This window comes from Labrus mixtus, chromosome 14 (genome assembly GCF_963584025.1).
Source record: "Labrus mixtus chromosome 14, fLabMix1.1, whole genome shotgun sequence".
Taxonomy (NCBI): Eukaryota; Metazoa; Chordata; class Actinopteri; order Labriformes; family Labridae; genus Labrus; species Labrus mixtus.
Genome location: NC_083625.1, coordinates 18,528,406 through 18,556,057, shown reverse-complemented (window position 1 = coordinate 18,556,057; position 27,652 = coordinate 18,528,406). Strand labels below are relative to the sequence as shown.

The 27,652-nt window shown below is 39.8% G+C and overlaps 2 protein-coding genes across 3 annotated transcripts; both read right to left on the bottom strand.

Moving 5' to 3' along the window:
- Nucleotides 1-210: 210 nt before the first annotated feature.
- Nucleotides 211-7,603, bottom strand: LOC132988299 (protocadherin alpha-C2-like). Of its 2 annotated transcripts, XM_061055625.1 has the most exons (3): nucleotides 4,988-7,602; nucleotides 3,832-3,868; nucleotides 211-2,889 (listed from the first exon to the last, which is right to left on the bottom strand). In XM_061055625.1, the coding sequence occupies exons 1-2, from the start codon at nucleotides 7,421-7,423 to the stop codon at nucleotides 3,857-3,859; spliced, it is 2,448 nt and encodes an 815-aa protein (XP_060911608.1). In that variant the 5' UTR covers nucleotides 7,424-7,602; the 3' UTR covers nucleotides 211-2,889; nucleotides 3,832-3,856. The 2 variants fall into 2 exon arrangements, with proteins under 2 accessions (XP_060911608.1, XP_060911607.1); XM_061055624.1 differs by lacking the exon at nucleotides 3,832-3,868 and having other exon boundaries at nucleotides 4,988-7,603.
- A 4,395-nt stretch (nucleotides 7,604-11,998) lies between these two features.
- LOC132988298 (protocadherin-10-like) lies at nucleotides 11,999-19,117 on the bottom strand. Its single transcript, XM_061055623.1, has 4 exons — nucleotides 14,327-19,117; nucleotides 13,329-13,390; nucleotides 13,124-13,236; nucleotides 11,999-12,771 (listed from the first exon to the last, which is right to left on the bottom strand). Exons 1-4 carry the CDS (start codon nucleotides 16,883-16,885, stop codon nucleotides 12,500-12,502), a joined length of 3,006 nt encoding a protein of 1,001 aa, XP_060911606.1. The 5' UTR covers nucleotides 16,886-19,117; the 3' UTR covers nucleotides 11,999-12,499.
- Nucleotides 19,118-27,652: the final 8,535 nt, after the last annotated feature.

The following is a 27,652-nucleotide window of genomic DNA, read 5'->3' as shown; positions in this document are numbered from 1 at the left end:
CCTTTATTTGGTTTTCAATTTCCAAGAATTAGTACAGCGCGTTATAGTGAGAAACTGGGTCAAAATGTGTGTATGCAGGGAATTTCAGTGAGAGAATGAGACCCGGAGAGAGATGTGTGTGTGTGTGTGTGTGTGTGTGTGTGTGTGGCTTTCCAGAAGTCACTTCTGATAACTTTGTTTCATTTTTCATCACAGACCCAAACACAGGCACAGATTAAAAAGCTTTATTCAAACTAGTATGATCAGGCAGAACATTTAAGCCAAATAAGCAACATCAAAATCTGACAATTAACCAGACTATAGAAAATAAAAGAAATAAAGCAAGACCATTCTCTCCCATTCTGTCTTTGATCCACTAAGTGGGATGGATCTGGATTATGGTTTTGATGCAACTCTCATGGCATACTGTACAATCTGAGTGACAAAGTAGCCGAGGAAAACAACTGAGCTGTGTACACGAATGAGAAATAACACACTTTTTTACTATGCCGAGCACAAGCACCTCCTGTGCCATTTGATCACAGTGAATACAGATGATATCAAAAAAGTCTACGGTATAAAAAACACAAAGTATAAAGCAGTTTGATTTTACAGTAAATGCATCAAATGGTTCTTCTGCTCTGAGACCCAAACACTGAGCTCCCACTTCACAACTCTTTAGCCGTTCACGGTAGTTAATCATTGGGGTAACTGTAATTAGTAATACTGAGGGACATGCCTTGATTTTATCCATAAACAGTCGCAAACATCTTTCACAATGCAGAAGGCACGCAAGGAGCTCATCGTATGTGCAATTTTTTAAAATAAATTCTTACAATTGGCGAGTTCAGGCATAGAATGCACACAAGAATTATAGATCCTTCATCATATGACTTCCTCAGTCTGACAGACAGACAGACTGTGTTTATGTCTGGTCGCCCGGCAACAGGGAGAGAGGAAACGAGAGGTTTCATTTCCCTGACTCAGACTGTGTATCGCAATACATGTAGAAATGTTCTCTCTTGCTGCATAACTGAGCGGCTGCAGCGTTAGCATTTGGATTCCTTGTGTATTTTTAAAGTGCTATCATCTGTGTAATACTTTCTAAGCACTGTCTCTTTTTTTTTCTTTTCTTTTTTTGCTGCGGAGTCAGCACCAGAATACTGTAACTATAATTAACACCCTGTTCCCCCTTCTCACAGTCAAATCTCCTTACCTCACCCAATTACATTTGATCATTTAGCACCCTAATGAGTAGTCTTAATAAGCTCCTTGTTTCTGAGAAATGAAAAGTCCTGGGCTTCACAGCAGCACAACGGCGCTACCTTTGAGGTCATGAGAAGTACTCTTGTTTCTATTTGAACTATCAAAAACAACATCATACGCACCAAACTACAAATATGCAACACAAAATGCCCTTCGAGAAGCTCACAAAAGCAGCGTTAAAAGTCATTACTTAAAATATCTATAAAAACATGAATATTCATAAAACAACACCTCGCCTGGGCCGTACTGTATATTTCCCTTACACCGAGGCAAAGATAAATTCATTTTAATATTCTTTTTTTTTTTTCAATAAACAGTATTTATCATTACAAAATATTTTTTTTTAAATTTCACTTTTAATTGTATTTCTTTCAATTGAGGAATAAGAGTTGCACCGAGTGCTTTCAGAAAATGAGAATTCAGCTTAAGCCTGGAAAAAAGTCAGTCAGAATTAGCTTGTAAAGATAACAGCTTATAAATGTAATACGGTAAACCTTTTGCAAATAAAGTTAAATTGACATTTAAACCTGATTTTGAAAACATATGTCCATTACAATTGAATGATTTCCTTGCAGCCCCATTGTGGCCCCGCCCCCTAATTCTGCTGATTGCCTCTGAATAGAGATTTGATAGAAAGACACCCTCCCCACCCCCCCTTGCAAGAGGAGACAGGCTGAAACAGCGGATGCACTGGATTTTCGACACGATCACATTTCAGATAATTTCATATTGCTGTGTAATTTGTGCCTCCCCACTGAAGCCAGAAAACTGATACTGTGTAAGAGCACAGACGTCTATAAGGTAAAACCTGATGCAAAAGTGAAGGTGTCAAAAGTCTTTTTGCTTCTTTGACCTCTTTATCGTCATAGAACTACAGTATCTACAATCAACTAAAAAGAGAAACAAAGTATCTCCTGTGTTTTTTTTCTTCATTTTACAGTTTTCTTTCATTCTTTTTTGTCTTTTTTTCACACATTCATCACTGCTGAGTACAACAAACATTGTAAAAAATGAGAATTGTAAAATCAGATCATTGGTTTTTTTCATCAGAGAGTAACAGTAGAGAGTAAAAATTATTATTCAAAGAGAAAGAACACCAAGTGCAAAGCCTGAATTTGTGACAGAACCAGCTACAGTTCAGTATTTATCAGAGTAATGGAAGAATCATATTTACCCTGACTCGTCTGACTATTTTGCAATAGGCGTGTTTTAAACTTCCGTTTTCAGAAATGTTGCATGACTTATGTGAGTTAAGCTACTGATGTTTTCTAGAACTACAGCACACCACATAAACCCTGGAGAAAAAGGCAAATTTTGTCCATCGAGGAGATTCAAAGCGTAAAGGAAGGAATGATTTACTATATGAGGCATCTCTAGGAGAATGCCCAAATAGCCTGCCATGAATGATTTATATTTCCATGTCCAAATATGTTGTAGAATCATGCAGATTCATGCTTGAAAAGAGAAAAGAAGGCAGAAAGCTGAGGTGATTCCTGGTCCATGTTTGTATGTGGGATTGGAGGAGCAGAGGAACAGAGGGAGGACAGTTGTTTTACATCTTCTTTTGTGAGTCATACGGAAAAACCTTCATCCAGAGACTTCCATGAAGAGATGATTATATCATGGCAGTTCTCTTCTGGGTCCCTGCAGAGAGGAAGAAGAAAGAATGAGCCGAAAATGAAGGCGACCTGGATTTACTGTAGAAAGTCCTCACTCATGCAACGGTGGATTGTGACTGGTTACTGCCACCATGTCATTGACTTTCAGGGACATTTAGAGGGACATTTCAATCAATCAATAACTGAGGTGCATTTTTCTTTTGTACCTTTCAAATTATGTTGTTGAGAATTCTGTTTTTTACCAAATCATTCACAAATAATAGAGCAATGTATTGTGTGCAGCTTAAATATAACAGTAATAGGGAAGTGAAAGGTGTCATTAAAGCATGCACAAGCAGGCATCACAGTGTGCTATTTGGTATTCGGTGGGCCAATGTTGTAAAAAAAAAAAAAAAAAAAGAAGCAGGTTCCATGTTATTTTTGGAAACATTTGAGAGATGCCCAAACAGAGTTCATGTGCAGGGATGTGGAAATAGTTGACACAGTCTCTGCTCTCAGGTATGTTACACACAGAGAACCTATTTGGGACAATTCATTCCCTAATCCCCCTTTTTTCCGGTCTGTGCCATCACTTTGCCCTGAATCTCTGCCAGGCCGGCCAGATGTGCACAACACAAGTCTGACAGGCAGCCAATTTTTATTCTAATCTCAGCTCTCAGGAAGCTGATAGGTTTTTTTTTTGCAGTTGAGAGACTGGCCAATTTATATTTGAGCTCTCACAATGGCTTTGCACTGGAAAAACAAGAGTATTGTATTTGTGGGGGGGGACGGAGTGTGACCGAGAACAAATGGAAAATATTTGATTGTGCTCTATTTAATCAGGAGGAGACCAATAGATAACACCCACATTGGGAACTGTGACAGTTTACCAAAGCAAGGTTTTTGAGCAAAACCAATAATGTATACCAAATAGAAAAGGATAGGAAATTATAGTGGCTCTACAGAATGTAGTTAGCAACCAGCATACCTCCAGTTGTAGAATGGACTTCCTTTCATTTTGAGTACTTAAGAACAGAAAAAAGAGACAAGTTCAGTTGTATGTGTGAAACTCAGACACGCTTACAGTACATACACATCAAACACACACACACACACACACACACACACACACACACACACACACACACACACACACACACACACACACACTCTCTCTCTCTCTCTTTCTCTTCATGCACCTGCATATTCATGTTGTTTAATCTTTCAGGGGATCACTTGTTTCAGTTTAGTCTGCAGGTCCAGCTGCACAAACGCAAACAACATCTGGATCAGCTTCCACATTGGTTACAGTCTACCGAGTGCACTGCAGACCCCCAGCATGATGCATCACACTCAGCACAGCCATATATCTCGTGTCCTTGAAGAGAATCCCCTCTCCTCCCCCTCATGTCTGGGCTTCTTTGAAGTACCCCCCTCCCTACTCTAACGCCTACTAGTTATGCTCTGATTGTGTGTTATGCATCTGCAATAAAATGACCTACATACAACAAAAGACATGAAATAGTAGCACATTTCCAGTTTGGGGGTATTTGTTTGGCCTAATTATGCAATGAAAGTGCAGAGAGTTCGCTTTGGTAATCCACCATCATTATGATCTTAATAATGATGCATCAATCTGCGGCAGCATTTTAAGTTGTAGCTGGAGGGATTTTTCGTTTGGAGTTAGAAGCCAAAATTGTTGGGAATTTAATTTAGCTTTTTTAAATGATCAAATATAGTTCTTTCATCCAGAATCACCGCATGGATAGTTAAAACAAATCTCTTTACAAGAAATAGCCCCAAAGAGTCTCTAATTTTAAAATACTTAACATGTGTATAAAATAACATATCAGAATGAAGAAAGATTCAAAGTTGACTTTCAGAAATGTGTCTTTGGAATTTTGTACTATAGAATGCATTCAGAAGTAAAAGCTCAATACAACAGAACTCATATTAGCCTTACAGGGGGAAGAAAACATGATATGATCATTTCTTTAACGGAGCAGATAGAGATGATAGTGTGTCAATTAGTGGTCTCACAAACACCTGTTCCTTCTGTGTTGTCATTAAACATCCCTAAAAGTGATGGCGTTCCCCCTTTTTCTTTTAGTCCCTTCAAAGGCTACCATTTCGTTCATACGTACCTCCAGTGTGGATGCTCTGGAGTCTGTGGTCTCACTAGGCCCTATGCTCCGGGGTATACTGGACACAAAGTACCCAGCTCCTTTCGGGATGATGGGCTGCCTCACCACCACCTTGCCCTTCCTGGTCTCTGCCAGGAACAAACTGTACCAGTAGGCATCGCTGGAGATCAGCGTGGAGTCTGCGATGGTGGAGCTCCTCTGGCTTATCATGCTGTTCCTGCTGATCACGCTGTTCCTGTTGGCTGGTGGGAGCTTGATGGCCTTTGGTTTTGGTTTCTGACACTTGAGCACAATTATTACCAAGATGGTTATCAGCAGCAGGAACGACACGGCCCCTAAACCGATTACCAGGTACAGGTTCAGGTCTGTGAAGACGTCGTACTCTATGGGCAACTCTGTGGTCTCTGAAAAGGACATGACATGTTCCACCGTTGATATCTTGATGGTGACGGTGGCGGAGAGAGCAGGTTGGCCATTGTCTTTGGCGACGATCACCAGCCGCTGTACTCTCGGGTCTCTGTAGCTGAACATCCTTGTTGTCCGTATCTCCCCGTTGTATTGGTCCAAGCTGAATAGGGTTGAGTCTGTGATCTGCAAGAGCTGATACGTGACTCTGGCATTCTGCTCAGAATCTGCATCAATGGCAATCACTTTGGCGACTAAGTGCCCCTTATCCGTTGACCTGGGTATCACCTCCTCTACTACGGAACCCTGTGCCCGCCACGGTGACACGATGAGGGGGGTGTTGTCGTTTTGGTCCAGAATGATGATGTGGACCGTCACGTTGCTGCTCAGCGGGGGGACACCAGAGTCTCTTGCCTCGATGTGGAAGAGGAACTCCCTCTCTCTCTCGTAGTCGAAGGTCTTCAGGGCATAGAGATCGCCGTTCTCAGGGTTGATGGAAAACAGCATCGACATGGACGTGTTAACAATCTCCTTCTCCATTATGAAGTAAACCAAGTACTGGTTCTCATTGAGATCTGGGTCAAATGCGCTAAGAGATGTCAATAACGCCCCTGGTAGATTGTTCTCAACGACATGGATGGTGTAGAAGGACTGAGGGAACTTGGGTGCATTGTCATTGATGTCCAGGATCTCTAAGGTGATGGTCTCGTTTTCAGATAAGGGAGGTGAGCCTTTGTCTGTTACCCTCAAAGTGATGTCATACTTGCTTATTATCTCTCTGTCCAGCGGCTTGGACACAAGCAGCTCAAAGTAACCCTCTGATGATTTGTTAAGGAGGAAAGGTAAAGACTTTTCTTGATTCAAAGTGAGCTCTACTACCCCGTTCCTTCCAGAGTCCCTGTCTCTCACACTGATCACGGCAATCAGCGTCCCTACAGCAACATCCTCGGTCAGGGAACTTTTCACAGACTTGATGGTCACCTCTGGGTAGTTATCGTTCAGATCTGTGACATTCAACAAGACTTTACAGTTTCCCGTGAGCGGGCTTGCCCCTCGATCCTGAGCCTGGATGTGCATCTCAAAACTCTGACTCTCCTCGTAATCGATCACCCCCTTCACCTTGATCTCGCCTGTGTTCGGATCAAGAGAAAAGATCTCCTGAGTCTTCTCTGAGGTGTACAGAGTGTATGAATACACCAGCTGGGCGTTTGTGCCTTCATCCAAGTCTGTTGCATTTAAGGTCATGACCACTGTCCCTGCAGCCGAGTTCTCAGAGACGTTCACTGCATAAACCGGCTGACTGAAGAGGGGGGCGTTGTCATTGATATCCAGCACATTAATAACGATGCTGGCTGTGCCTGAGCGGGGAGGAACCCCTCCATCCACAGCGGTTAGAATCAAATTATGGGATGAATGCTCCTCTCGGTCCAAATTACCGCGCAGCACTAAATCGACATATTTGGAGCCATCGCTGCCGGTTTGAATGTCAATGTTAAAGTATTTGCTCTCACTCAGATAGTACGTTTTGATTGAATTCGCCCCCACATCCGCATCCACCGCGTTTGTCAATGAAAACCTCTCACCGGGAGGGGTTGCCTCAGATATGTCCAAGTGCATTGTCTTCCTGCGAAACAGCGGCGCGTTGTCGTTGATGTCCATGATTTCTAACTCGAGGTTAAAAATACGAATGGGGTTTTCTAGTATGACATCCATCTTCAGAAAGCACGAGGTTGTTTTAGTCATGCATATGCTCTCCCGGTCTATCTTCTCGCGGATTATCAGCTCCCCCGTTTCTTTGTTGATGTCAAGGTAATTTTTGCTGTGAATGACATCGAGTTTCGCGCTACGCTGCACCAAACTGCGAACATCCAGACCCAGATCTGTGGCCAGATTGGCAACAAAGGAGCCCTCTTCCATCTCCTCCGGTATAGAGTAGCGGGTGATGGACAGCGCGCATCCCCACAGTGCCATGAATGTAAAAACCGGCACGATCAACCGTGTCCGTAAAGGTGCATCGAAGAGCGCCATCATTGTGGTAAATCTTTAAATGATGAAATGAAACAGACCCGTCCTTACGCTCAGGTTGTCTTCATGTAGGGGAGCGCCGGTGTCATTCTTGCCTCCACGAGTTGAAGCTGCAGCTGCAGTAGGCCATACACGGTACAATACCGCTGGAGGAGCAGGGCTCACACACCACGGCTCTGCAGGGGCGTAGCCAGCTTCTGTGTGGGCTGAAGGGGTGGCCGTAATGAAGGGCTGCATGTTAGAGGAAATCTCACATCAGAATGTCCAAAACTGAATTAGAAAAATGAGTCTCAGTGAAGAAATACACATGAAAACATACACTTAGAACAGGTGAAACAATTGACACAGGTATCATAAACATGAACTTTAAATAGCCTACTACTTTCACTTTGAACTACTATTTCTTATACAAACACTAGCCAATAGCATATTAGTGCATTGATAAAGAGTGCAGAGAATAATTAATGAGTAACGAGTGACTTATGATAAAGTATGCAGTGAGTGCAGTTTGCATAGATTTGTGTGATGATATTATGTTTACATGACAAAAACAGTGTAAATAAGTCATTCATAGTGATATTTACTGGCAGAGAGGGTTTCTGTGTGATAGGGTTATTGCATATTATTTAAGGAATTGTATACCTATTCAAGTAGCTAGTCTGAAGCTTGTCTCAGAAGAGAATCACATCCCTCATGATTAAAAAAACACATTTACCATATGGTTTTATCAATCTCACCTGTCAGTCTTCAAATGTACAAAAACTGTTAAGTAATAAAATCATGAAACAGATTACTTTTGTTGAGCTTTGTTAGGGAATAAAGATGTTTAAACTAATTGATAATTGTCATTATTGAAACATCCATCACAGGGAATAGACATGAGAAGCCAACTCCCACAATCACATTTTTTTTCATTGGTAATAATATCAATTGCTAAAATGCAACTATAATGTTAAAATGCAATGGTCTCCTTAGTTATTGTTAGAACAGCTGATGACTACAGACTGACACAAAATTATTTCTAACTGCACGAAAAAACATCCTCTGAATACCGACATTAATAACAAAACAATAAGTACCAATGGCATCTGTAAAAACAACAAACCCCAAATTCAGTCCAACACAAACCACGATAGGAAACGAGGCATTATGGAAAGTTGCTACAGTTTTGAGCAGCACAAATCTACACCAGATTGTAATTACTACAAACCTTTATAATAACTACCAATTTTACATTGACAGACTGTTTATTGTCAAACTGCAAGAGGCGTCTGCTTAATATCTGATGACGATATTTATGAGATCAGTTTTCTAAATAATGTCACTATGTATGTCATTTAGTTTGTGAAATACAGTCTTCATCAAATCTATAAAGAGATTTAATCTACCCTGACATTTGTGTAGACTAGACTATACACACGGACTAATCTCATCAAAAACAGTCAACAGTCATAGATTTTTTTTATAAAAGTTGCTGTTTTGAAATGCAGCTGTACAAAAAAAAAACATACAATAAAGAAGACAACTAGACCCTCCAACTCTGTGCCCCAGGGAATCAGGGAATCAGCACAGGACAACAACAACTATATATTGTGTTTCTAATTTTGTATTTTTGTCTTTTTTGGTCCAAATTGTCTTAATTTCCCTATTCGAAATGCAACTATATGTACTGTATGTAGTAATGTGACGATATATTATAATTCATGTTGGAGTTATTTCTGTCCCTGCCGTGCCATAGCTAAAGCAGATTCTACTTCCTGTAATTGTTTGTGCTGTCATATTTTAATGTAATTGGTTTCCTAAACTAAGGGGATTGTAGCTGACATGATGGGCGATGAGATGAGGATGGTCCTCTTTATTTCTATCCTTTAGCTCCATCCAGTGGAAGTTTAAAGAATTACAGGATAATCGAAATTTTACCCACCTCCCATACATGCACACATGATCACCTCTTAATGCATTTTAAAGCTTTTAATCTAATAAATCTATTGTAAAATGTTAGCTTAAAAAAAGTGAACCTGTCATCAGTAATATATTATTTCAAATCATTTATCTTTTATGAGGTCATTTACCTTTTATTATAAAGAGTATTAAAGTAACTGTTAACCAAAAGTTCTATCATAATGTCAGGCCTACAATGTAAGGTATGGACAGAAGTGTCTGTCAAGTTACCATGATGTATATTCTACAGTAGTAGATTGAAGACCAAAAGGCTTGGAAAATATTAAATCACAACAAATTACAACAAAACTATGTCAGGAGTAAGTATCCAGTCCCTATTGAAGAATGACCAAGAAAGCATGTGGTCACATTTATAAAATTAAAATAATAACTCATGGCCAAAAGTTCCCTAATGTGTGAGGCACAAGCAAGTAAAGCACAGCCACATGTTACGTTACTGCTGGCCACGCGTTCATTTAGACATAGTAAAGAGATAATCATTGTCATTATTTTAGCGTATGGGCTTTAGGGACTGTTCATTGTTGCTTTCGCTTTGAAAAATGTTATAAAGATTTGATGAAGACACTTGATGTTGATGATGAAAGTAAACTGAGTTATTTTTAATTTTTTCTTTACTACGCTCTGTAACCAAGGGATAGCCTACATAACAAATGGTTCACACACTGCTGCACAGCAAAGATGCTTACTTAAATACTTTGTCTTTGACAGTTTTTTATTTTATTTTTTTGTTAATGTAAGAAAAAACACAAATTTGTCAGAAAAAAAATTCTAGAAATGAAAAAAAAACAAAAAACACCTTATCAGTGCCCTAAACAATATGCAAACTGTGCACATAAACGTTAAGTGTCTTCATAAGATGTAACTGTGATGGAAAGGCTCCCTCTAGTGGAAAAATGAAGAAACATGCCTCTGCTAAACCATAGAGGGGGAAGCCATGGATTGATGGGAGAGATATGAAGGAGAAAAATAGAAAAAAAGAAAACACAGAATTGGAATCTGACTAGATTTAAAAATGGCACCGAAGACAGACATATGCTGTGTCTTTGCTTTTAGCATAGGGGACTTATAATGACTGCTGAGCCTGGCTGTTTTTTAAATTCTGGTTGTGACACACTCAAAGATAAATCTTGGCCTGAATATCTGAAATTATTGGCAGGGCCTTTCTGGATTTCAGTTATAAAAGACAGTCTCTTAATAACAGAAAGACATATCCAAATTTCCTCAAAGGTTTCGTCCCCTCTGAACTGGTCTTCAGAGACTTCAAAATACATCTGAACGTAGCCCTCAGCACTCAGCCTTTTAAACATGGAGCAGTTCACTGAAACAGTCAGGCTCCACACTAAAAGCATCCTCATGGACAGCAATAGATCAGTTATGGGTGGTGGGTCTGAAGGATTGTCTACCTGAAACCCTGACTTTACTGTCCAGAATTTTAAGATAAAGGGTTAACTAACACTCAGAGCCATACTGTAACAACAGTCACTTTTCCACCCTGAGGTGACATGTCAAAGAAGAAGCATTCACATGACTTAGACTGGGCTCCTGCATTCAACTTTATAATATCTTAAAATACTCGGCTGATTACATCATAGCATGAATTTAGAAAACATGGGTTTGATAGTTAGTGTCACAAAAAAATGGTAGTTCATTCATTTTACCCCTCTGGATAGAAATGTCAGTGTCAGCACCTTGGGAAAAAAAGGTGTTAAGAGCTACTTTACAGGCACCATGCAAAGTGAGTAGCTTGAAGCTAGTATTTGATTTGAGCTCTCAATACCATGAGATTGTATTTCTTTTTACAATCTATACAATACTGTATTTGTATTTGATTTTGAAAAAAACCTACTCATTCTACATTTTGATAGTGTTCAACTTTATATTCATAACCTTTCTTTACCAAGTTTATGTTGAAGTTAAATATTCTCTATCTGTCATTTCAGAAACACATGAACACACTACTTCATCATCTTCCTATGGCAGGCTTTTTGGTGAAACGATACATCAACAGAGTTGAGGACAGATTTATTTATATTTAATATATATATACTGTACATAGAATATTTACAGCAGCGATTAAGTGCTTCATTTGTGGATATATAAATCACACCCAATAACAAATGCCAATCTGGAATGCATACAACATATGAAACATCAGTGATCATACAAACAGTGGTATTGCAGTAACATTGCAGCTGTAATATTGCCCTCAAGGGTCAACTTTGATGTGCCATTGTAATGCTGAACTGCACAAGCCAAATGAGCAACATTACATCTGTGCTGTGCTCCATGTAACTCAACCCCTCGGTGAACCCTGCTTCTTTACATCCACACACACACAGGGTTATGTTTGTCCTTTTAACGTCATATTTCTCGATTAACAAGCATTACACATTTCTGTCTTGTTTTGTACGTGTGCTGCTTTACTTTTCTATCCCATCACACCTACCATCTGTGTTGTGTCAGGGCTGAATTACGCAGAATGGACTTGTGAACAAATGAGCTTTCACTAAAATTCACCATGCATGATTGGATGATAGTTTCTGAACTTTTTTATGCAACTAAAATGTTAACAGAGCTGCGTTTAGCTGATATTCGTGTAAAATAATGCCCACAAAGATATTTTAAATATAGCAGTAATACATTTATTTTTTCTTAAATACAAATCTTTGACACATAACATGATACTCTGTCCCTATATGAAAATAAGGTGCAACCGCTTTATAAATGTCCCTGGTACATGGACAGCTCTTGTTATATAGACTTAAAGATGCTGAAATGATGGATTTTTCTTTTCTGTATTGGACATTCGCTTTGATCTTATTGAGCACCAATATCTTCCAAGCAGAGCAAATCCTGAGCTCATAGAAAACTGCTGAAGAAGCACCTTTTTTCTTGTGTTTAAGTTTACACCTTTAATGCTAGACTTTTCCTTACTTTATTTTAGTATTACAAAGAATAAAAATATACTGTGGTATGGAGTGGTACCAATTCCCACCTTAAAAAGGAGAAACTGTCTGTCATCCTCCAACAACACTACTCACACTGTAGAAGAAATGTGTAGTTATTCGTGGAAACCAGTCAATAGCATAGTATACACAGAATGTTCAGAAATGTGGTGAATCACTTGAAGATGTCGTTGCTTATGAGGCCGTCGTCCCTGTCAAAAGTTTGTTCATAATTTGAGATAAATCTCTTCTTCTTTCCAAAAGTAGAGAAGGTGTTGTACACATCCAGCTCTCCTCTGGGTGCCAGCTTCAGGGTGCTGTAGTCAGACGTGGTGCCAGGTATGTAGACATTGTGTTGATAATCTGGAGGCTCAGAATGAGGCTGAGTGTACTTTGGAACCCATGAGTAGTTTGGAGCCGCTCCCTCTTGAAGCGACATCTTGCAGTCTGAAAAAAGAAAATGCGCATAAATTACAGTTTGTATCGGCAGATTATTTCTGCAAAGAGCCCGTATTTACATACAGTATACTTGATCTGAATGAGGTGGCTTTAAAAGCATCTTCTTAATTTTTCTTGCAAAAAGGCTAAACACTTCTTGCGGGGACTTTAGTAATCCTCATGTTGATCCATTAAAATCCCCCCACAGTTTTGAGGCTGGGTATTATCTGCTTTTCAGTTTACTGTTTCATAGTTCGGAATAAATCCTTCGGCACAGACCCAGGAGAGCCCCCAACATCATCGCCCACTTTCATGTGTGTAACAAAGAGCCCGAAATGCAAAGTTCCAACCTATACTGTACCTTTCATGTGGTTTCCCCAGGTCCAGTACTGTGGAGCTACAGGGCAGGAAAACCCTTCAGCGTCGTACTTTTGTTGACGAGTTAGTGTGCCCTCCATGTTGGCTGAACTATACCTGCAGAGATGAAGATAAGCACAAGTTTAAGTTTAGTCGTGCCTTTGTGTGGTCATATCTGTTGGTTGTAATTGGTGCAACTGTGCGTTCACCTCTTGTATGCCAAGTTGCGTTGGTTTTTGGTCAAGGTCCAGTCCTTGTTTGAATACTTGAGCTGCACAATTGAGACATAAAAAGATTTAGTGAATTGAATTTAGATCCAATGATGCTAATCTAATGGCAGGTATCAGATACAAAGGATACTGTACAGTCAAAGTAAGTTTACTGAAATGTGTTTTAGTCTGTTAGATGAAGATTAGAGGTTATATAGAATGAGGTCGGACAAAGTGAAATTTCTGTGAAACAGCAGGCAAAAACCAAGAGGCAATTTCTCCCCCAGACAATTAAAAAAACATTCTATGGATTTCTAACATTGGCAGAGAGAGTAACAGGCTCTCTAAAGCAACCTTATAATGATGGAAAAATGTTGCCCAAAGAATTTCCGTATTTAGTAACTAATCTCCCTATGTTGCTAATGTGAGGTTAAATATATGGATGTACTGATGCTTTTGACAACTACAAGATCAAAAGACAGCTTCAAGACTGTGATAAAAAATATGCATCTCTTTTATCTTTGAAACACCTTTTATGCGGGTGTCATGCACCTTGACACACTGTGGTAATTTGCCCAGACTGCAGGGTATGCTGTCACAACATGTGGGTTGTTTGAGGCTATATATTCCAATGGATTTCTTGCAGAAAAAAAAAAAAAAAACATCACAAAAAACATTTGAAGTTGTTTTTATATATAAATAACAACTCAGGGTTTCATTTTGATTATATTTCAATCATTCAGTTATTTTTTTCACTTAAAAGTTGAACGTTAAATTGTTTTAAAACCATATATCATAGAAAGTTAAGAAGGTCCTCTTGTGTGACAAATGCATTTTGGGTTGCCCTAACCAGGCTGTCATTTCTAATTAGAGTGAAACAACCGGATGACCAGTGTTCTACTTTTGGGATAAGAGTAATACTTAAGTGATATGATAAGAGAAGTAACCCAATTACGTCTTTTTTGCATGTTTGGGTATATTTCACTAGGCTATATTACCTCATTTGGGGTCGTTGCTCTGTTGTTGGCCAGCTCATTCCGGTCCAGCGCGCTCCAGCCAGAGGTCAGATAATCTGTGCTCTTGGCGTTGTTCTGCTGCACTGACATCACCGGGCTGCAGGGCTTGAGGAACATGAAGTCACTTTTGGATGATTCCGGGGTCAGACACATTTTGTAGCAGTAGACCTGCGGAAGTGCTCCGTTGCTGGTTGCCTCTGCGCAGCCTGGTGCGCTTGCGGACATCCGGACGTTCAGGTTGGACTTTTTGAACACCTCTGTGGTGGTGGATGCGTCCGAGCGCGTGCAGCAGCCGCAGCAGCAGCAAGCGCTGATGGAGGGGAAGTTGGACTCTCGGTTGGACGGTCTGCCCTTCAATCTGCGCACTGTAACCAGGACGATTATAGCCACCAGAAACGTGAAGGAGATTGCGCCCAGAGACACGATTAAGTAGAGGGTGAAGTTGGAGCTGTGATGCGGGCTTTGTGACAGGTCACCCAAATCGGGCTGTAAATCTGGCAGGCTGTCAACCACTGACAGGATGATGGAAACTGTGGCCGAGAGGGGCGGCTGACCATTGTCCTTCACGAGAATGACCAGTCTGTGCCTCGTGGGGTCTTTCTCCACCAACTGTCGGATTGTCCTGATTTCCCCCGTGTACAGAGCCACGCTGAACAAGCTCGGATCTGTTGCTTGAAGCATTTGATAAAAGAGACGCGAGTTTTGACCTGCGTCCGCGTCCACTGCGCTGATTCTGGTGACAAGGTGACCGGCGTCAGCGGATCTGGGCAATGCTTCACTGGGCGCCGAGCCGTTTTGCGCGACTGGCGACACAATAACAGGTGCATTGTCGTTCTGGTCCAAAACGAAAATAGTCACTGTAACGTTGCTGATCAGAGGAGGGAAACCAGCATCTTGCGCTTGGACTGTGATCTGAAAGTTTTTAAGTTGCTCGTGGTCAAACGATCGCAGTGCGTAAATGTTCCCGTTGTCTGAGTTTATGGACACATACGTTGACATGGCCATTCCCTGTATGTCAGCATCCATTATGGAGTAGGAGAGGTACGCGTTTTGGCCAGAATCTGGATCCTGTGCAGTCACGGAGCAGATGGATGCACCCGGCGCGTTATTCTCAGTCAGATACACAGTGTATGAGGGCTGTTTGAAGCGAGGCGCGTTATCGTTCACATCAGACACTTGAACCAGGATAGTTTTCCGCGTGAATAAAGGCGGAGAGCCCATGTCTCTGGCAGTGAGAGTGATGTTGTACTCTGCGACTGCCTCTCTGTCCAGAAAATCAGAAGTTACTAATGTGTAGTAGTTCTTAAAGGACGAGTGAAGCTGAAATGGGACGTGATGGGGGATCTCACAGTCCACGTTCCCGTTTTCACCTGAGTCTTTGTCCATCACGCTTATGACGGCTATCACGGTCCCCGGGGGCGCGTCCTCCTGCACAGGTGTGGACACTGATGTGAGGATCACCTCTGGGAGGTTGTCGTTTTTATCCAACACGTTAACTAACACTTTGCAGTGAACAGCCACAGCTGATGGGCCTTTATCTTTAGCCTGGACATAAATTTCATGCATCCTGGCCTTTTCATAATCTATCACTCCTTTCACTTTGATTTCACCCGTGCGCGCGTCTACGCTAAAGAGCTGGCGCACTTTGAGGGGAGCGTGGCCACTGAAAGAATAGGTTATATCAGCATTGGGACCCTCATCTAAATCGGAGGCATTAAGTTTTATGACGACAGTTCCTTTAGGTGCGTTTTCAGCTAGCCTCACTCTATAAAAGGACTGATCGAACACAGGAGCGTTATCATTTGCATCCAAAACAGTGATATCAATTTGCGCAGTGCCGGATCTCTCCGGCGCGCCCCCATCCACCGCAGTTAGGACCATTTGATGCGCACTTTGCTGCTCTCTGTCCAGCGGGCTTTGGAGGACTAGCTCTGCAAATTTACTGCCATCACTGCGCGTCTGAATATCCAAAAGAAAATGTTCATTAACGCTCAGCAAATAGGTGCGCAACGAGTTGGATCCGACGTCCAAATCCTGTGCGCTCTCAAGTGGGAAACGAGATCCTGGCGCAGCGGACTCCGATATGTCCAGATTAAACTCGGTCCACGGGAAACTGGGAGAGTTATCGTTCACATCCAAGATTTCCATCTCTACCCTGTACAGCTCCAGAGGGTTTTCTATCACCACTTGCAAGTGAAAGGAACAGGACAAACTCTGCTCACATAGTTCCTCGCGGTCAATTCTTTCATTGACAAATAAAACTCCGTTCTCTAAATTCACCTCCACATATTGCTTCCTGGCACCTGAGACTATCCGGAATCTGCGCGCAGAGAGCTTGTTCAAATCCAATCCCAGGTCCTCTGCGATATTGCCAACAAAAGCTCCATGTTCCAGCTCCTCAGGGATGGAGTAGCGGATCTGTCCCCAGGCTGCATCCAAGACACAAGTGAACAACGCAAAACGGCACACTGCGTGCCATTTCCCAAACAGTATCTTCTTCTCCCCTTGTGTGTCCATCTGTAGGCTGAAGCAAAGCTGCATCTCACTCCAAACACTGTGTCTGAAGTGTGCTCAGATGAAATGTGGAAAATACAGTCTGGTATAAACTTGACATTGGCGGGACTGGCACAGCGACTGTCTGCCTGAGAGAAAATTGAGGAGAGAGAAAGGGATGTGCAAGGGCTACTAGCCTATCTCAGATTAGTGTGCGCTCTGTGTGTCTGTGTGTGCGTTTGTTTATTATTGGCCCTACTGTTCCAATAAGGGGGGGGAAACGACATCTGCTCGGATAATCTTTCCTGCCTACTAGCCCGATCAAATCCATGTCACAGTCTCCAGGCTCCGACCGCAGGTCAAACACTTGATTCAGTTTCTTATGAGAAGGTTTCACCATTTCAAGAGATATATAATTTAGCATAATCGGATATAAACCAATGTACCTGCAGCAAATTTACTCTGAGTCACAAAACTTGTGACAGTTTGGTGTCAGTTCTTAACCCACTTTAATTTCTTAAAATGCTTCTCTAAATGCAGTTTATAATGGCACAAGATAGTAGAAATGGTTGACTTGTAAATCTAGGGATTTGGAATTTTATAAGAAACTGTTAGATGAACTAATGATCATACTTAAACTGAACAGTGCAAAATACAATATTCAATATCATCTTTAGTTTATGTTGGTTATTGAAATTTGTAGTTAGTTCATAAAAGGGGAGAGGACAATCAGCTTCAAATAGTTCTACTGGAGGAAAAAGAATCAAATCATCCATTGGAGTTATACATTAATTATTTTTTAACCATCCTCATTAAAGAAAGAATAGGTTGGTCTTTTTTTTTTTACAGAAACAGTTATATTAATACTTGTACCCGCAATGGCAGTAAATTATGTTTTTCAGTGAAACTAACCTCTTTAGTTTGGGTTTGAGGAGTTTGAAGTCTGCAAGTTGGAAAATGGGGCTCAGGAAACAGCTCAAAATCCCAGAAGTCATTGCAGAACCCTGGCAGCAATTCCTCTTGTTTTATACAGTTTTTTTCTTCTTCTCCACAGCATATTTCCGTGCATTAATACACATGCAGAGCAGTTGTATCTATTTACCATCTACCTCAATGTATGCTCCACCCGGTTGCTCTAAAAAACTCTGTTCCCCTGGTTATAAACGGAAAACACAATCTGTCTGCAGGAATGAAGCTGCAGCAGATGGTGAGGTTTTCCACGGGCTCATGCTCTTTTTAATTAATGGAATGGAGATTAGAGGGCATTCTCCCTGGATCATTAGTGAACAGAGGAATTAAGACATTTTGTGAGGAATAATCCCAGGGCTATCCATGTGATGCACATGTGGTTTTCTCTCTGTGGTCATACTGACCTGCTTTTCACAGCCTAAGTGCATGGCATCACTTACTCATTGCAGAGACTAAGTAGCTGGGATAAGGGGACACAACCACCACATTTAGGGATCAAAAATACAAAAGAGATTATCTCCCATGTCCCTGTCTCTATTGCACACACACATACACACACCATCTCTCCCACTCTGTCCCTCTCTCCCTCCCTCTTGTTTCACTCAAGGGCAAAAGCAGAGTATCAATCCCTTTGTCTTTAACTACTTTCCAGCTTTAAACTGTGGGATTAGAGTAGGTTAGCCTATATTCTGCAGCTTTTAACACTTAAGCGGTTTTAGTTGCGTGGAAGCAGAGTTGTGCATTCCGCCTAAATGAAAAAATGTCTCTCATGAAACATGTTCTGATTGTTACTAATTATTTTTAAATTTGACTCAACCTCCTGAGAAACATTACAGATGCTGTGCACCACCTGGTGTGAAGAGCCAACAGCAAATTGACCGTGAGGACTTCTCACATGATTGACTGCTGTGGTTATGAGTGGAAATTCCACCATCCATGCCCCTGTTTGTCTTGACACATATAACATGTACAACGCACATGCAGAGGGGAAATGGTGCTAAACTGAGACACAACAGGATATAGGAACTGTTACAAATTGTTGCAATGGTTTTTAGTCTGGGAAACAGACTTAAGGTTGTGACTAAGATCATGAGCTTGTGTGAAAATGTGTGCATAAATTCAAATGTACTTTGGTCAGAAGGAAAACGTTGGTCTGAGTTTATCGAGTGCACTCAACAGAACAAATAATATTACCAAAGAAGGGGATTCTGGCTCCGATTCCGTCTGTAAACATAGTTTTTCATTAATAAATTAAGCAATTCAATAGTCTGCAAAAAATCCATTTGGATATTGCTTCATGCGCATGGGTGATTGTGTTTATTATTAAAGACTTTGTTGAACCGCACAAATGTTGTTCTCTCCTTCCCTCGGAGTACAGGGAAATTGGTAACTGAAAGGAATTAGAGGAGATGAGATGTTAACTCCTTATTCCTTCTTAGCTTACTTTTTTAACTCTAGCTGGTATTTAGATATGTATCATCACAATCAATATTGTATTTACAAGTATTGTGTCTATACAGTCCAGTAAAAAAAAGGTTTACAGTTTTAAGGGAATCTTCTTTCTTCTTGGCCTCGATATAGTAAGAAACTCTTGTTTTTGTTACGACATCATCACCTGGCTTATTATAGGTTCAGTGTGTATATGGAAAAGAGCAACATCTCAAAGCAGAGTTGTTGTTCAGTTGTTCACATGGCAACCTCTTGACACTCGTAGTTGTCTCAGAAAGCCTCTGAAATCATCAACACTATTCTTGTCCAGGCAACCCACAGTCACAGGGAATCGAGAGAGAGAGACAGAAAATAACCTTTTTCCCACTTGACGCATGAGGCTATCACCACCTCACTGAACAGTGACACCTTGTTGTCATGGCACCAACTGTAAACAGTGGTGTCATGCATTCAAGCCACAGAAGGAAACATAATTACCTTTTTCATCATGTCCCCTCTATAGAAGGGTTAATATGTTGTAATTAAAGCTTCTGTACATCAGTTAGGCATATATATGAACAAAGTGAGGTTGCCATGTTGTGGAGAATCATCCTTCAGCCTGACACTTGCTTTTTTTTTTTTTTTTGAGCTGGTCTCCTTAAGTCATCAGGAAAACCTCAAACATGAACTGTTTGTCAATTTCCTTGCAGGATATTTACCCAAAAATAGCTACATGTATTATTACTGGCTTTAAAAAAAGCATTTTATATATTTTTATGGCAATTTATCTTATCCACTCCAAATGCTGGTTATTTCTGCTTGGAGTTAAAGAAATGGCTAGAATGAGCAATATTTTGCAAATGAGGAACAAAGTGTCTCAGACTCAGAGATTACAGAGCAATTCAGGTCACTGCCGGATGCAGAGAGGCTAAACAATTACCCCACCAAGCAGATGTCTCCGAGCTACCACACAGCAACACCACGCATCAATAGAGAGACTGCTCAGTCTGTGTAACGTGGACTTGTTTTCCCAAGAGGACGGACTGTTAGACAGCCAATTTGAGAAGCGTCTACTCTGTTGCTATATGATCATTAGTTTGGGAGGAAGGAGAGGAAGACAGCAGGCAGGAGAGGAACTTGACCTGCTGTGTCGACCTACCAAGAAGGCTTCATTTTTGCAAGGATTTAAGATATCGATATAGCAGTTTTGGTCAACAGTTTAAAAGTTGATTCTGTATAATTTTTTTCTTGCTTATTTTGGTGCCCATCCCTGTAAATTGAAATTAAAATATTTGTTCATGACGAACCTATTCTATTATAAAAAGAAAAAATATATTTACAAAGTTATATTTAAGCAAAATCTGTGAGAGAAAGAAAGCCAAGTCTATGTTACACTTGCAAGTACAACACTTGAAGTTAGGCGTATGCTGTGTGTTCCAGTTTTGTATCATATACTAAATTTTTTAGTATATTGTCCTGCCAGCTAAAACAGACCATCTGGACGCTACTGCGTTGTGACAGTTGGGCCTTTAAATCAGAGATGCTGATACACAGTCTTTTTGTAGCATATGCAACTCAACTTTTAGTACACTCATCTTTGCAGCTTGCGGACACTGTGAGATATACTGGATTCAGCCACAGCTGCAAAAACTAATTAATTTTCGTATCTTAGTGAAAGAAATTATAATTTATGAAGTGTATTCTTTCTGTGAAAATGCATTGTTCCTTCCTTTTTTTAAGCTGTATTGTTGGGGCTTTGTGCCTTTATTTGATAGGACAGTTGATAGAGTAGGAAACCAGGGAGAGAGAGAGATAGAGTGGGGAATGACATGTGGGAAAGGAGCCACAGGTCGGACTTGAACCCAGCCATACCGCTTGGAGGTCTATAGCCTGCTGACATGGGGTGTGACCTAACCACTAGGCCATCTGTGCCCCAGAAATGCATTCTTACTGAGCCTGTATTGTCCAAAATGCTTGAACAATCACATATACAAACCAGGGAAAAACATCACGTTATCATGAATAAAAACCTGAGAGAGATTTTTTATGGACATTTTGTTATAAAAACAACATAATCCCTTCTTAATATTGTGTTTAACTTACTGACAATTGATTAATAGTATCTATATTAATTCCACCACTTGTCTAGGAAGAATTCATATCCTTTATTAAAGGCTTTGCACACCCACAGTCAAGCCACATGGGTGATTTAAGTGTTTGTGCTGATTAGACCATTTATCAGGGTCTGTGCTTGTACAGAGTGCTTCATCCACACCCCAGTCACTCTCCTGTTATTGTTGTTGTTCCACCTGTTTGTGTGGGACAAGTTACACGTATCACACAAGGTTCCTGTGACATCAAGTTAATTACACCCACATTAGACGTGAGCAGAGGTCTGATCAGCCAGAGAAAGCTCCCGTGTTCCTGTGCAAAACCTTAAAGCTATAGCAATAGACCATTTTCACAGAAATGATTTGGACATGTCACAGCAAAGAAAGCAAGCACAGGTGTGAGTAATAACATTAATTCAGTGAATTCTACTGAGCTGCTTCAGTTTCAGGGATGGATTTTTGTGCATGCATAGTGTTACACCGTCATGGCTTACAGAGCCAAAGTGAAAGATGTTAGTAACACCTGAGCTTTCTCCATTCTCACAATCTAAAATGTCTCCTCTGGAAGGCCTTTACATCAGTTTAGCAGTATACTGCATTCATTAGTAATCACTTGATTATATAATTCCTACTTTAGGTAGCCTGCTTTTACAGCCAGTGGAATAACAATGCATCATATTACCGTAAAACTTATAGTAATAGCTCAGGATTATTTACTTCAGTCCATGAAATTAACCTGCCTTTATTTGGGACAGGTGTCAATAAGAGACATGCCAATCATTATTTTCAATCAAATCTTGTGCACAGAAAAGATGGGAAGGACTATTAAGTTGTACATTTACACCAGAAATAATATTTAATGTGTAAAAAATAGGATATCAATCAACAAATTTGATATATCCACAGTTGATCTAGCTTTGTAAAACAGCCCGTAAACCTGCTTAATGCCTTTACACATATTAGCTAATTCTGTCTTTCTTGGTCAGATATTATAGTCAATCTTTATTATTTGTGTCGTGCTGCTTTTTATCCTTCATTTTGATTCAAAAACTACTTCGACTGTAAATGCAAACGTGCCTCTAATTGAGACCTGCCTTTAAATATCAAAACATATGGCAACACCAGGCTAGCAAAAGACAATTTGGACGGGCTTTTATTAGTTTTACAGTATGTTAGGAATTTTTAAGTGGCATGTTATATGTTCCTAGATATAACATATAGTTTGTAACAGTACGTAACATTTTATGTTTGTTCTGTGTAGTTCTTATTGATCATAGTAAAAAAATATTTGCCTTCTTTATACTGTGGGTTAGACAATGCATCTGTTTTTCTTGTTTAGTATTTAAAAACTCAATCAGCAATGGCTGGTTTAAGTGGAGTAAAAGTGAACCTACAATATTTGCTTTGAAAGTAGAAGTATAAAGTTGCAGAATTTGGTAAAACTCATGTAGTGTAATGAGAAAAGTAAAATACTCTTGAATAATTGAGTAAATATATCTATTTAAATACCTTCCACCATTTCTATACAGTTATGTCAACTCAATGTATATCTCTGTAGCAGTCAGTTTGCAGTTTGCACTGCTGTTTGGGACTATTTGTACTATTTGAAATGTAAAATGCACACACGCTCAGCTGACTGCTCCTTAGTGATACCACGCCTCACTCCACACGTGCAAGTTTGGTGTGGAAGTCGCCACAATAGTATTGAATGACATTGACTTTCAGTGCCTCAAAACATTACCTCAGAAAGTGTTTTCTTGTGACACAACTTGACATTGAGGACTGTGTTGGGTTGGAGGAAAAAGAGACTTAACTCCACAGATAGACATTTCAAGCGAGGCTAACATCTCAGCAGCTAGCATAAAACAGGCCAGGCTACACCGGTTTACCTCACACTGTCTGTTTCTGCTGCTTTATAGATAAAAAAAAAAAATCACTTTATTAATGTTGAGGGGTAATAAACTTTTCACTCTGTTATTGTTAGACACACTAAACACACACAAAAGCACAAACAGGACCTATAGACATGCATGTATAGAGAGATGTCATATGAGGGGGCTGTGCAGGGATTGACGCCCAGAGCAGTTTGGCTCATGGCGTTGCTCAACGGTTCTACGACAGAGCTCAGTGTCCTATGCTAGGAGTGTGTCTTATAAGAAAACTGCCTGTATGTCCCCCTCACTGTCACTGTATCCCAGCAGCTGTTGTGGATCTGAAAAACTCTCCTTTGTTACTTCTTTGAAAATGCTTCCTCTGACCATCAGTGCCTGCACTACTTTGTGTGTAAAGTTTACTATATTTTCTCGTCATTTGTAGGGCGAGTCACGCTTCACACGTGGAAGGAAATGCTGCAGATATGGAAGAAAATGCAAAGATATCAAGATCATTCTCTGATACCCACTTTGACTCTGCTGCCACCATCAGGTCGTTTAATGGTAAGTGTTTTTTTTTTTCATATCAGTGCAATGTTGTTCTTCTGATGTGCTGTTGTTGCCCTTGACATTGTTGCGGTCCATGGTGACCTTAAATGTGAATTTTAATTTTAAGTGGTGTTGGAGAGAGTGTGTGAGAGTGTGTGGGTGTGTGTGAGTGTGTGTGAGTGAGTGTGTGTGTGTGTGTGTGTGTGTGTGTGAGTGAGTGTGTTTTAGTTCTTGACTTGGTTATGTATTCTGTCTGGTCACATTGCCCTTCATACAAGAGCAGTCTTTTAATTCCTCCTTGTTCAACAACCTCTAATCTTGCATATAAATCTTTGTGAAACTTTTTGTTTCTGTCCCTTGGCAAATTACTTCACAGTTAAATAGATACACCGAGATAACCCACCCCATCCTATTACGTAAGCCATGAAAATTATATACTTTACTATACTGAAAAAAGTATTGAGGTACATTTCTTGATATAAAAGGGGTTGGTCAAAATATAAAAGTTATTTCAACAGTAAAATGAGATTATGCAGCGCCATAAAAAGAAAATATTCTAAAATGTCCACACATTAAAATAAAAACCACCCTACTATTTACTGCAAACTGAGGGTTTGAGCTTTAAGGTCAGATTCATTTCATAGCCTGATTTTCAGTCTACATATATTTAAGTTTGGTTTATGTAATCAACGGCTGAATGCAAATGCCAAGTCTGCCTATCACACATGCTCTGGCTCAGACAGTGTAAAGGGCGCCCCTTGCTGTAAGTCTTGAATAATGGTTTAACACTGTGTTGCTGAATTTTAACTCTTTGGGCCCAGCACTGTAGAAGTATGTATGTCTTCTCTTTGCTAAGTTGCTGTACATTTGGTTATAGACTATTTTTTCTGTATTTATTCCACTAAATGCTACATTGGTGGTTGCTTTGCTATTTTGGAAAAAAATACTCTTGTTTTGACTTTTACATGTTTTTTTAAGCATTCAAAATATGTCTTGGGTTTTTATATTTTTCACATTTTAACACAGAAGCCTGCATTTTGTCATTCTTTGCTCCTTCAATTGCTCCTCTCATCCTCGATCAACAGAAACCTAATAGTATGCCAGCTTTCTGCAGAGTGCACTCCTTATGTCAGACAATCAATAACTGTCAATTATTCACCAAGCATACATAAGTAATATATGACTTTCCCTTGCTGAGTTTTGGGGCTTGTTGAGAGTTTTCTTTGTAGCCACGTGGTTTTCATGCCTCTGATGTGAGACACAACAATTTGACTTGTGTATAAAAGTGCTTTATAGTAGGGCTGTCAAACCATGAAAAGTTTTAATCAAGATTAATAACTGAATTTCCATAGCTGTTTGCGATTTTTTATTTCATGTTTTGAATTCTGATTTTTTGTAGTGTCTTAAGACTAAGGGTACTTTACCTTCTGTTTGAATACAAACCTGCATTTATTATTTAAATCAAGTTAGGATCTTCTGATGGATCAAAGGTTATGACATTAATTTAACAACAGAATTACTGAATAAGTTAGGGATTGAAAAGTTAATACAACACAACTAAAGAGGACGGTCAAAAAGTGAAATGTTTGATGTCAAGAGGTGGATATGAATGCTGACCCGTCTAGTGAGCTGTATTTTTTTCTCCGTGAAATGAAACATTCAAAGGTGCAGCAGGATATTACGAAGGCTTACCTACAGTGTGCCTGAAGGGACAAAACAGCATGTGATTAATGCAATTGCATTGATTTGGGACCTTAATTAAATGCGATTAAGGCTTTAACGCTAACTGCCATACTTTATAGTAAGCAAATTTAGAACATGATAGTCAACATGGGGTGTGTTTAGCTTTATTCAATTTCCAACATGAACAAAAGTGGACACCTAAATGTATGAAACCACTTCCTTCCTATGCACAGAGAAAATAATTCAGAAAACACAATTTTCTCACCAGATGAATAAAGCAGCGCTGGTGAAGCCAGAATTGTTGTGCATTAAGTGTAACTGCTGGGCTTTAAGTAGTTCACAGTCTAGCATAATATTTGCAGTGTGTGCTGTCACGTGTATACTCTGAGGACTGATATAAAATATAAAGCTTCCATATCCCAGTGAACTGCATGAAACAAATACAGAAAACCCTTGTATTGTATTCCGTGTTGGCCCATCTATCTTAGACAAGGCACTGGATAAACTATCCAAAACAATCTTCAAAACAGTATGTTTTTGACCCCTGCTAGCATCAATGTATCAGTTAGCACTGTGGTGATAAGAGGGAAAACACCTGTGGGCCTTGAAGAAAATTACATTTTGTAAGATCAGATGCTCCGGCTGTGATAAAAATGCTGTATTCATACAGCACAGAACAACAAGCTGATAAACACTATCACAAAACATTACAAGAATAGTTCAAGCTCAAATCTGCAGAAAAGGTCTGCTATGAAAAATCTTAGCTTCTCTGTAAAAATGATGCTTAATAATAACAAAGACACCAAACAAGAAGAAGTGAACACACATGACTACCAAATAGTTTCACAACACATGTCAAAAAACGTGTATTCCTTTAAAGATACATTTAAGAGCTACCACAATAGGAGTTTATTACCCTGATTCCCCTAACTGTACATGTGCTGATTCTTTTCACAGACTGTATATCAATGTTAGGAAAAGTAGACCACAGTTTAAACTTACTGTATGGAACTTATTGATCTGTTTCTATGTAACCCGTCAGAGGGTTAAGCTAATATTAGCACTATGTTTCTGGCCGTACAACAAGCAATATAAACCGGATTCTGAAGGCTGTCTTGGCATATTCCTGATCTTGAAATGTAAATTTCCAGTTGAGAATCCGCAATAAATTTGTGTCTCATTCAGATAAACCTGCGCAAAACAAGTTTTTGTTATTTGGGGGTACAAGCACGTCTTGGACTTAACTCTAAGAAGAGTGTTTGTTTGCCAATCTCCTGATAATCCGATGGTTTTTATCAAGAGCAGTAAACCAAATTGGAGCATAAAAACAATCCCTTTTAATTGTTAATAATCACATTTAAACACTCATCATTATTTACTCTATTTGAATCAGCATTGAAAAACATTTAAAGGGTTAAACAGAGATATTAGGAGTCGATCTGCTATGACCTGTAAATGAATAACAGCGGTTCTTACAGTATCTGTTGTCCACAGCTGCTTCACACCGTGAAAAGCCTATCCCTAAATTCCCTAAATCCCTGCAGCCATCTGAAGACAGCAGGACAGATATGATGATAAATCTACAGCCTTTTGAGAAGTGCTACACCAGAGCACAGTGCCATTATGCACTATAGCCCTCTGTGTTTTATGTTAAATTACATACATGACACTGGGCTAGTACAAGATACCCACACACACCTCTACTTACAATACACCATACTGTTATATGCTGTATTCTCCAGAGAGTTTTTTTATCCTGTACATCACAATCTCATTTCTACTTTTTTCATAAAAACAAATCAAACCTGCAATTCATGTTTTCATATTGATCTGCATCATAAGACAAACACTGTTGTGACACACTATAACCACGTACAATGCAAAATCCTGCCGATTAGTATCCATTCCAACCATCTAAATCTGAAACTTTTTTTTTCACTCTCATTGAACAAACTGACTGTTTAAAAATACACCATCTGTCTCTGGCTTCAAATTGCTTTGTGTGTTTACACCGTGCAGCTTTGCACAGTCCAGAAAACAATATGATTTCCTGGAGAAGCAGATTTTTTATTTCATTGTCATGTTTGGCCATGATTGTCACAGCTGTTTCAAAGCTATGAGACCAATGTTGTGATTGCTCATTGTTGCACTTGCTTTGCATGAAAATGACTATAACAATTATTAACACAACTAATATATAAAAA